The 12,170-nt window shown below is 46.0% G+C and overlaps 1 protein-coding gene across 1 annotated transcript in view; it reads left to right on the forward strand.

Moving 5' to 3' along the window:
* LOC149345406 (uncharacterized) overlaps positions 1-4,692 on the forward strand; it is a 218,715-nt gene extending 214,023 nt beyond the window's left edge. Inside the window, exon 3 of the mRNA XM_089542751.1 lies at positions 4,284-4,692. Within this exon, the coding sequence (XP_089398877.1) occupies positions 4,284-4,692 (409 nt within the window). The remainder of the gene's footprint in view (positions 1-4,283) is intronic.
* Positions 4,693-12,170: the final 7,478 nt, after the last annotated feature.

Consider the following 12,170-nt stretch of genomic DNA (forward strand, 5'->3'; position numbering starts at 1 on the left):
GTCTCTCTCCGTCTGGCGTGACGTCACAGCGGAGGTCATGCTAAAGGTCAAACGTGGTTACACCACCGGGACGACGCTGAAGGGCTCAAACTGCGAGCAGTGTTGTTTTCGCAATAAAATTTAGAGATTGTAGTAAAGCAAGATAGTGTCCCATGGACCTTGAAGGACCAGCGAAGTGCAGAAAAAGGAGGAAGTTCGGGATCTCGCCGCTGACGCACCAGGCTCGGTTCGACCTGCCTGGGTAAATAGCCTCTGTAAATAGAACCCACAACAATATGATGAAATTAACATGGGACTTGCCACATTTTTCAATGGGGTATTTTTCCCGCTAAGAAACCAGCGATCTCCCGAAGACAACCGGTTACTCTTCAAACAGAAACTGTCTGCAGTGATAGAGAAGCATGTTTCTCTCATTAGAATAACTAATGGCGCAGCAAATCCTTGGTTCAACAAAACCCTCCGTGGATTGCGAAATAAAAAGAAGCGCCTATAGAGAAAAGCTAAATCTGCTCCCTCTTCGCCCTTGTCGGAAATGTATAAAGAGTGTTTGAAAACGTACTGTACTGCTGTTACCGCAGCCAAAAACAAATACTTCACTCGTGATCTCCCGTCGCTATTGCAGACTGATCCTAAGAAGTTTTGGACAAGAACTATATCTCCCGAAATTAAACAAACCCTCATGCCGCTACACAATATTGAACGCTTGCCGCTAGTTGACACTGATTGTCCAACCACGGAAGATCACTCTAGTATTCCAATTGTTCCCATGTCTGACTACGCATTCATGGAGCCTATCACCATTAGGGCTGATGGTATTGCAGCATTCATTAAAAACCTCAAGTTAGCCTTATCTGCCGGGGCGGACGACATAAACGCGAAGTTTCTTCAAAACACCATTTCATTTCCCAGCCATATTTGGTGTCATATATTTCAACAATCATTATCTTCTGGTGAACAGCCTACTGACTAGAAAATAGCCAAGGTCATCCATGTCTTCAAAACGCGTAACAAGAACTCTCCTGATAACTATCAGTCTATTTTTTTAACATGCATATGCTGTAAATTACTTGAACATATTATCGCTTCTCGCATTCACAACCATCTGGAACAAAATGACTTCTTTTCAGAGCAGCATGGTTTTAAGAAAGGCTACTCGTGTGATACTTATATATTTGAATTTACTGCTAACCTGCATTACAACATGGATGATAGCATTTTTTTAGATTTCTGAAAGGCATTTGCAGAGTTGCACACGGCCGGCTTTTTACTAAAGTATCTTACCTTTCTCTTAATTATCTCAGATTATCTTGGCTACGAAATTCTCTCATTACGTCAGAAAATCACAGTTGACAACGGCTCTTCCTAACCACTATGCGACGTAACCTCGGACGTACCATGGGGAAGCGTACTTGGACCCTTGAAGAAAACAGCGCTACGCGCTGACTATAAACAGAAGGTTTATTGCAAAGGAGCAGAAAAAATATACTCTCTTAATAACCAGAAGCACGCATGCTCTACACCAACAACACTAGTAACATGTCAACTTCAGTCATGCTGGTCAAGATGCAATAGTTCACAGTCATTGACGAGGGCGGATGGGGTCCTGACGCATGTGTGGCGGGTTCTGTGAATATGAAATGCTTCGCTGATTTCTCTACTTAGTCTATCTTTGTGATTGTACAAGACAGTGTCGATAACAAGTGGAGTACATGGTACTGCAGTAGGTGTTGAAATGTTACGACGACATTCTTTGTAGTTCAAGGCTAGCTTTGAGGAAGGGGCCCTTTTTAAAGCGGTACTGTGTTCGCGTGAGCGCGTAATCAGGCACCTTCCCGTCGGGCCTATATAATTCTTGCCGCACGTGAAGGGAACACTATACACTACACGCTTGGAACAAGGGGCGAACTTTAGGTCATGATTTACATCAATAAAACGGAGAGTTGAGCTAGTTGGTACATGTTTCTTGGAAAAGCAGCGGTAAGACGAAGGACAACGAAAAAGAGTACAACAGGACCGGCGCTGTCCGGCGATGATTTACTTGACACGCTTTTTTGGTGTTCTTATTTTTTCTTTTTTTTTCTTCTCTGCTTTCCCTATCAACCATGGCGCAAATTTTGCCCAGCATATTAGGTGCTGAAAGAAGTACATCTTCTCCATATCTGTGGCCTACCTCCTTTAAACGGTGGGACAAATGGTGACCTCCTTGAGTCCATGCTGAAGGAGCTCTCAGGTTCCCAAGAGGAAAGGTTCCCAGGTTCCCAAGAGGTCAGGTTCCCAAGAGGAGAGCTGCCCGGTACATTTTAAGCAATTATAGCCCCCTCGCCCGCTTCTCCCAGCTGAAAGACTTTAATAATATACAGATGCTTGGAATTCGTCGCTCCATTTAACTTCTGTGTTTATTTCACAAATATGTTTGCACCCATCCTTTGTTGTTGTCTCTGGAATCACCTTTCCGCTCTTCTTACCGCTTACACAATCAACTCAGCTTAAACCGGATATTTGGCATAATCCAGTCATTTCATTCTTCTACATTACAAGCTCTCGAACCTGACAACATACCCTTCACTGACCACGAAGAGTTTAAAAAGCAGATATGTATACATTTATCGCCCTAGTATTGTTCGAAATGTACCAAAGTTTCATTCGCTCTTAACGGTGTTTTCTGATGTAGCACTGCCTCTGTTGCCCCTGGTTTCCTCTTTTTCGCGCATTCGTGTTTCGCTCTTTTTTTACTTTCTATTTTCGGTTTAATGCTATTTTAAAACCCTTTCGTATGGACTTCGTGCTCCTTTGGTGTATCTTTCTTTTACCGCGTCCGCTAAACGGTTATTGTGGTTTATTATTTCTCCGTATTCCTTTTTCGCCAGGCTCTTCGGGGCCAGGGAGGTACAGGTAAATGAACAAATAAAGCACGTGCGAATGTGGTAATCATGGGCTGACAGCAAAGCGAAAACTGTAGGAATATTCTTCAAGGTGCCAGGTGGCATCGCTGTAACCTAAGAACTCAGGACCTCACACAAAACGCGCAGAAAGTCGCAAGTTACCTTCATTTCCGAGCTCCTTACTTTGCGCCACGATCCACTTGTTGTGGATTTCTTTCTTAACTCTGCAGTATTTAACGCCTCCCGAGAAATCCACGATGGGGTGCACAGGGCGGGGAAAGAGCGATCCACTACCGCTCCAGCTAACTGCCCCGTTGACGTCTCCGCCCGCAGTGCGACCAATTCCAACATGCTTCAACTGCGAATGTAAAAGCCGCTGTATGCGCTGCGTCGAATCGGTCGGACTGTAAAGGCGGGCTCGCTAAACTTCCGTGTTCAACTAAGGCGCTTTGCAACGTTGGCAACAATTGTTGAGGGACTTGCATTTCTGCGGGCAAGAAGACGGGGCAGCAAGCAAACCATACCCATACAAAGTTGTTCGGTTTACAAGGGTGCTGTCGCCTTTCATTGTCGGAAAGGTCGGTTACGTGGCACAATTTTTCTTTCTTGTATCCTTGCGCATATCCTTAGCGAGTATTTCAAGTCTTACCTAAATTCGCATGTGAATGCATGTAGTCAGAAAGAGAATAATGTGTCCTAAACTCCAACATGCGTCTGACAAGTGACTTGGTTTAAGATTAAATGAAGCCCTGCAGAGTCGTGCTGCCTGATGCACATTTTGTAATTATTCACGACACACTGCCGCAATTTGTAGCAAGAAAAGAGCCCGTTTGTCACTTTTGCTTACGATAGTCCTGACCTTGCTGTGTATATATTTTTCTTCGTGCCCATGCGCCATCAGTTCAAGTCAGCGTTCGTCCTGCTGTATCTCCTTTCTTCAACCTGTGTTTTTCTGTTGAAAAAATGCACTCTACTGTACCAAGACTAAATAGCCCGTCTTTCCACTTTAACAAGCAGTTGCTTCCATTCATCCATCTAGAGACATTCAATGACATCGGACCCAATGACTAAAAGGAAAGCTTAATCGCCAGAGAAATCCGACCCAGGAACATGTCAGGTAAATGGGCTCACGCGTCCCTGGCTAATCATTTTTATGCCCAATTTTCTCAACTCTTAAGTTCTGGTGCATCGTGCTTATCTTTGCTTTTAGTTGAGTTGTTCACATTCTGCTGCCTTGTTTGTTGATTGTTATCCGAGGTTACATTGCATTCATATTGCGTATGTTAGCAATGATATTGCCGTAGTGAGGGCATTTATTGGGAGTCAATGCGTAAAACAAAACAAGCGTACCGCCAGCGGTCGTGTTGCGTCAGTGCGTTCCTGCACCCCATCCATTTGCAGGATGCGTGCCGCGCGGCTCGAGATCCCGGGGGCCCGTGGCGAGCGGCCCTCGTTCTTCTCTCGGGACTCGTCGTCCGGCGACACCAGCTCGCGGCCCCCCAACAACATCCAGGAGGAGGACCCGCACACGACGGGGCCCGCCGCCTCGTCTTCGTCCTCCGGGGACGAGGAGGAAGAGTTCGAGCGGCCCAAGTCCCGCCGCAGCAGCAGCCGCGTCACGTTCGGCGCAGCGGCCGCCATCCTCCAGGTGCCCGGGGTGCCCAGCCCGCGCTCCTCGTATCCGCGCTCGGGCTCGGTGAGCTTCTTCGCCGAGCCGAGCTTCATCCAAGACGTGGTGAATGACTACGACGACGACGCCGACGACGAGTACGACGCCGAGGCCGCAGACTGCGGCCCGGACTCCAGGTAGCCGCGGCGGGGCGGCCACTCGGCCGCCGCCGCCTGCCTCGTGGTGCTGCCTCGCGCACAGGGCGGCCTCGCTTCGGGCTCCGGGATACTGGAGACGCCGCTCTGAAAGGACGCAGCTCGAGGTGCCGTCTCGCGCAGGGTTGTCGCTGTGCTGCGGAGTGTGCAATCGCTGACTCCGGGAGGGGTCAGCAAGGCGACCTCTTCTTGAACCACACGCTGGCCGTCTGGCGTGCGCCTTTTTCGTGCTTCTTCCACAATCTTTTCGCTTAAGCTGTCGTACAATATCAACTCCTCAAAATTATAACGGGAAGAATATTTATTGCCAGTAAACACCAGATATTAGAGCCAGATCTAGGCGTGATATAATAACTACGTATTATCAACCTTCTCACAAATGGCCATACAGTATTCAGCAGACAAGGTAAAAAAACCCTTGCCTGGTTACCGCCGAAAGCAGAAGATGAGAGAGCCGTCGCCGTAGCTCAATTGGTATAGCACCGGACGCGAAATTCAGAGGTCGTGGGTTGGGATTCCATCGGCGGCATGTGGTTTTTTCTTCTGCTTTTATTAATCTTCCATTGACGAAAACTACAAATTTAAAAAAAGACATCCCCTATGCGCCTTGGTTACCATTACTGATGGCATATGGCCCCATATTCTTAGCGATTGAACCTAGCTGTGACTTGCAATACGGTACTTGAGACCGGGTTGTGAGCCACCGTTTCATACTCAGTGAATGCTTCAACTATTGCATTTCATCTGCACTGCAATATTTGCAAGTTTCTATGCGGATCTGCTGAGTAAAGACACACACGATGCGCTCGCACCCGCAAGTCTAAGCAAAAGCATTTACTGAAGCAGCGCTGTGGTTACTTTCATTTCTTGGTTCGTATTGTTAATGCATTTCTACCTTCAGCTTCCAACCAGCCGACCTGTCGTTCCCATAAAGCTCGATTCCGCTTTCGGTGAGTCAGTTTCAAGATAACCAACACATTTTCGCGCACAGGGTGCACGCCCCCCTCTTTCAGCTCCCTTTTAAATCTCTTTTGAGCGATGAAACAGCCCCATTCGCGGCAATAAAGAGAAATTCCCTACGCCGCCGTGCGACTAAGTGCAGTGATTTGTCCCTCGCTTTCCTCGTTGCGGCACCCGGCGAAGAGCGCGCTTTTTCTCCGCCCTCACGCAACACCTGCCCAGACGGCGCCCTTTGCGTTCTGCACCAATCACATCCCTACTCTAGCAGCAATAGTTGACACTGCACCCTTTTATACAACGCGAGTGAACTCTCATTGGGCGCACCTTTGACTTTAGTACATAGTGAATCACTGCACGTGCGGACCGCGCACAATCTGCTCCACCGGCGGGGCGAACTCTAGCCGTATATACATATCCTTTGCAAGTAAACGACAGGAGAACTGTGCGCTGTTTCAGCGCCTCGCAGTTTCAGTGACTTTGGCATTCACGAAACGCATCCCATTAGGCCCGGGCAGTGGTGAGGCTCACCACTTTTGGTCTTAGGTGGACCCTATAAGCGCAGCGAGTATTTTCTCCTTTCTTGCGTGAAGGCCCCTGGCCAGCACATGTTTGGTGCGCAACTGCGAACCCTGAGCGCCACATTGAGATGTCCGTGCAACAATGCTTCTCTTTTACTCTTCTATTCTAAAGTAACAAGAGAACAGTGAGATTTCGTTCTCCATAACCTATTCAAAAACTGTGCGCATTTTACTCATGATTCCATACACTCACTGTTCGCCAGCTTTTGGACCTGCCCATTCCAGTACAAAACCCCGCCCAGTCGACAGCAGTCCCTCCCAGATGTCCCGGATGGCGAGCACTATTGAGAAGGATGGATAAGTGTGCCAGTGTTCAAAGAAGCCAAACTGACAACATCGCTGCCGCCTTTAAAAGTTGCATTACTAAGCGAAGCATGGAAACCATGTCCAGCATTCGCCTTATATTATTCCTTATTTATTATCCAATTATTTGGAATAGTCCTAGGTGAAGTCCCTGCTTTAAGTTGCAGTGTTTTGTAGCAGGAATTGCTGACGCGCAATGGGCAATAATGCCCCGAAGAAGCCTATTGTTTTCATCCAAAGATAAGCAAACATCCCATGGGAAATTTCGCTGAAAGAAGTAAAAGCCGCGAAGCCTCTCCACCAGAAATCAATCCAAGATATGAACTGGGCCACATTGAAAAATACGATGGCCGAGTAGAGGGGAAACAAACTCAGCGCGATGCAATGCAGCTGCACGGAGTGCGTCCGAGCACAGAGACCTTGACAGCGTACACTGCACCAAGCCTGGCAGCTCAGCTTGAAGTTAGTTGGCGAAAAAAAATGCAGCGTTCAGAGCGCGGTCTGTTTGCGTGGAAAGCTAAACCGAAATTCACAAACTCGCGTCCACGCTTCTTGTTTACGCATTGCGAAGGCGCCGTCGCACCCCTTGGTGGAACCATTCTGCTAGCTTTGCCGCGCAACCTTTTTTCTGTGACCCCTGTTTCGTTAAGATAAAATATGGGAAAGATGGCGCTGATATCGTAAAATATCAGGTCTATACCTCTTTCTAGTCGTTCCAACTCAAACTTTATAAATCAGATTTTCTTCAGTTCAGATTTTGACAGCCGAGTAATACAGGATGCTGTGGGCCGTGGCCTGTGCTTCCAACTTTTTATTTATTTATTTATTGATACTGTTAGCCCTTTTTGGGCCGATACAGGGTGGGAATTCAATGACTTTTTTAATATATACAACACAAACACAGTGCAGTAAATACGACATAAGTGCACAATTCAAGCCAGCGCCAGTTTTCTATATACACAATTTTCTTGATGGATACACTTCCAGTCAGCTCGCCGTACAAGAACACAATGGTAGAAAGGTTGCATCAAAAATTGGGGTTACAGGGCTATCAAAGGTGCTACATTTCAGGTTACAGCGCACTTCGTAAATAAAAATAACAATAAAGGGGAGGAAGGGGTATCTGTCTGACTGCTATACTGTTAATGTATCAGCAGCGAAGTGGTGGAGGATAGAGTGTTCAAATTGCTCAAGGGAATTGATTTCTATTATGTCGTATGGTATGGAATTCCAAAGTTCAATTGTTCTTGGAAAAAACGAAAACTTAAACGTATCTGTTCTTACCTGTAGAGGAAGGAACTGCCTAGGATGGCTACCGCGTACTGGACGTGATGATCGTGTTTGAAGGTACCGTTCTGTGTTGAAATTGAATTGGCCTTTACTTATTAGATACATGAACTTTAGTCTGGCTATTTGTCGTCGTTGGGAAAGTTGCGGCAAGTTCAATTTATCTAGCATTTCCGTTACTGAGTCTGTTGACCTGTATTTTGAGAGTATGAACCTTGCAGCCCGTCGCTGAACCTTTTCAATTTTATCTATTTGGTTTTTTCTAAAAGGATTCCATACAACACTTGCATATTCTAACTTGGGGCGTACTAAAGTCACGTATGCGGTGAGTCGGACATCTGCTGGTGCAAGTCGAAGCTTGCGTTTCAAATACCAAAGTTTTTTCTCAGCTGATGCACATATGTTATTTACATGCAATTTCCAATTCAAATCTTCACATATGGTCACGCCTAAATATTTGAAATGCCTGACACGTGTTACAAGCTTGCCGTCTATCTGGTAGTCAAAAGGGAAAATATTTTTAGTGTTCCTAGTTATCCTTGCAAAAACAGTTTTATCATGATTTAATTTCATTTTCCATCTGGTACACCACTCTTGTATACTGTTTAAACCCTGGTTCAACAATACCTGGTCTTCTTGACTTGAAATTGTTGAATAAATGAGGCAATCGTCTGCAAATAGACGGACTGTAATTTTTGTGTTCAGACTTTCGACAATGTCGTTAATATAACTTAAGAATAAAACCGGACCCAGAACAGATCCCTGGGGAACTCCCGAAGTGACTGGCAACATACAAGATTTTGCGCCACGTACTTCTACGAACTGCGTTCTTTCTGCCAGGTAAGACTTTATCCACATAACAATGTTTTTGTTAACGCCAAGATAAAGTTTTGTGAGCAGCTCAGAATGCGCGACCCGATAGTTGCAAAGTATCGCGCGGGCTAGTTAACATGTATCATACGTAATGGGACCAGCGAAGAAACAAGAGATTTTTACCCATGAAATGGCAATTGACAATGACATTTGGCCTTTAGACTTAAAGCTAACCTTTAACGAAGGCCACATCTGTTGGGGCAGCTCACCCAGTGCCATACGCCTGCTCGCACTCCAAGCAGGTATTTGCTTCAACAATATCCTGCAGAAAAGATGTGTGAGCGCAGTGAATAACCAATTTGCTAGCGGATCCTTCGCCACCTAAATAACGACGCGGGTTGTCCGGAAGACGTCGGGGTGATGTATAGAACATGAAGGGAAGAGAACGCTCGCAAAAATGCTTGCCAGGAAAGAAATATGGCATGACATTTCGCCAGAAGAAGTGGCACTTCACTGTGGTCTGCCTAGTCTGGGTTCCAGAATTTCGAAGGGAACATAACCCAAGCTCGTTTCGGACGGCTGCTCTATCAAACATGCGAGCAAGAGCCACACGTGTGCTGCACAAGATAACGCCCTCCTTTGATAGGGTGGGTAGGCCGCTACCTGCGTGCATGACCAGGCTTGTGAACATAATGAACATAGGAAGAGTTCCACAAAACACAAAGACAGGACGGGCGCTGTCGCTGTCTCCTGTCTTTTTGTCAGCGCTGCAGAACTGTTCCTGTGTTCAATATGCACCAACTTGGCCAGCGGTTGGTTTTACGTGAACATAAAAGTTATTGGGAAATTGTTTCGGATCAAACTAAGCTTCGGTGTCGTCGGAGATGATGAGAAAACTGGATGGCGAGTTTCGACAAGATTTCGGTAACCAGAAAAAGAAAAATAGAGAGGTAAGAGGGATACCGGAAGCCTTAAACATTAAGCTGCAAAGCAGCGACGCGTTTACCAGTTCACCCCATCTGCCAATTACGAATTAATCATTTTAGTTGCTAAAAAGAGAAAGAAAGAATTTCGTGTCCATGGATTGGATGCCCGAAGTCCGCACGTGTCTTGGCTGACTCTCCGCGCGGGTGCTTGCTCGCCTTGTGCACATGTGTTGCACTTAGGCCAGCGCTGTGCTATGCGCTTCCTGTTGTGGATCGCCCGTGTTTGCTCGCTAGTCCTATTATGCATAAATAAAACATTTCTTCTTAGCGAAGAACTCAAAGTTAGTTGCGACTGCTCTGTGCTTCCCCTCCTGTCGTGAGGAGCGTACGCCACTTGTGAAGTTCACGCCTCGCCGTTGTCGCACTACCTCGGGTGCCCTACAGGGTGACTACTCTTTCAGGCGCTTTGCTACCTGTTAGCGGGGTGTGTATATTTTGGCTTCGTAGTGCTGTCTCTTTATTCGTACAATACCTGAAGCGCAACTATGGCATTAGAGCGGGGGGCACAAAACATCATAAAACAAATTCACAGTTTCACGGCAAACTACATCTTCTGGTAACACTTTCCAATCGTTTATGGTACGCTGAAAAACTTATTCTTTATACAAATCAGTGTTTCGTTGATACGGAAGAATCTTCAATTTGCGGTCCTTTCGAGAAGAAACAAAATGCGGTTGCTGCAAGTAATTGGAAGCAGTGATTCCCGTTTGATTGTGAAAAATGTTAAAGAACAGTTTGTGTCAGATTTTTGCAGCGTTCATTTAAAGAGTACCAGCAGAGTTCACATTTCATATTGGTAGCGCGGAGAAATCGATCAAACTTTCCCGTAACAAACCGAGCAGTGACAGATTGTATACGCTCAATTGCATCAACATGCACACGATAAAACGGGTCCCACACAGCGCAGGCATACTCTAATATCGGCCGCACATATGTCTGACACGCAGCTTGCTTCACTTCCATAAAGACGTTCTTTAAATTCCGTTTCAAACACTCGGAACTCTTCCCTCCTTACCGGCTATAAAATGTATATGTGGAGCCCACGTTCCATTTTCACAAAACGTTACACCCAGATATTTGTAATTCGCGTCATTTTTTATTATTTCATTATCCAGGATATATCTATTAAAAAGATTGTTGTGTTTCTTTGTGAAGCTAACTTGAGCACACTTCTTGATGCTCAGAAACGGAGAATTTTCCCGGTGCCACTGTTCTGTACGGAAGATATCGTCCTGCAGCTACGTGGTACCAGTCTCAATTGTCTCAACAAAATGCACAGCACATTCATTGCCATACAGTCTCATTTCAGAGATTCTTCCATTTCAGATATCATTAACAAAAACAAGAAAAAGCAGCGAACCCAGAACACACCCCGGGGGACGCCAGATGAAACAGAGACCAAACTCGAGCGAGTGCCATTTAATACTGCCTTCTGTTTCCATGAAGTGAAATAATCTGCAATGCATGTGGTAACGATGTTGAGATTTTCTAGTTTCTTTATTAGGACCGTATGCGAGATCGTATCGAAACTCTTCTGAATATATAAAACTAACTGTCCATCTGACCCTTGCCATCAATTACCGAAGCTATATCATGGTAAATTCTCTTAATTGAGTAGTGGATGAAAATCCTTTTCTAAAGCCATGTTGGCGAGGGTGCTTACTTGAATGTTTACTTGAACCGCGTTGGAAGCAAAAAAAAAATAACACTGTTTCTTTAGCTGGGCCATTTTTGCTGTCATGGCTACAAAGTGAAGACGAATGCCAACGCGAAAAGCAAGCGCAGCAATAACAGCGGCAGCAGTAGGAATGCAAACGCACTTTAAAAGCACGCCATTGTAAATTATATTTAATAACTTTCCTCTGAATTACTCAATCAATCGTAAAAAAAGTTTCCCCATGCATGTTTTCGGTTGTCTATCATCCCTTGATGAGCAAGCAAGATTTTGTACTGTTTCCTTGAGACCTGGCCACACTTACATCGCAAAAAGATGTGCACAGCGAAGAGGGACCTCGTTCGAACCGTGTCTTCTTCCTTCTTCTCTTGCTGTCGTCAGTGGGTGTGCCTGTTGGAACCTTTCGTGTGAGGTCATCCCAGTGAAGGACGGACTTATGCTAAGAGTATACGTAGCTTGAGCACATGAGCGCTTTGTCTCTGGCCATCGCAATTTTTTGCGGTCGGAGTATCCACCAAGAAATGACGTGCTCGAGCCTTCCCTTTCACATTTCCGGTTGCCCTTGCCGTCATGTCAGCCAAACTGCTGTGCGTGCGGGATATTGAGTGCAGCCACTTGCAGAAAAACAGGACTGGAAATGCGCGCCTCAAGCAAAACTCACGAAAGCGTGACGCATCGCGTTGCCACTGCCTGAAATGAATGACCGAGGCGGCCGGGAGCAATCAAATACAATTAATGCCGGGATGTGTCACTTCGATGGAACGCAGCGCGTAATTGGACGAATGTATCTAAGATGAATTACACGCTTCCAGCAGTTTTGAAACAATCATCAGCGACAGTTTTTCTCGAGGTCACTGCTAGC

The sequence above is a fragment of the Amblyomma mixtum genome, chromosome 5 (genome assembly GCF_055824585.1).
Source record: "Amblyomma mixtum isolate Tamu chromosome 5, ASM5582458v1, whole genome shotgun sequence".
NCBI lineage: Eukaryota > Metazoa > Arthropoda > Arachnida > Ixodida > Ixodidae > Amblyomma > Amblyomma mixtum.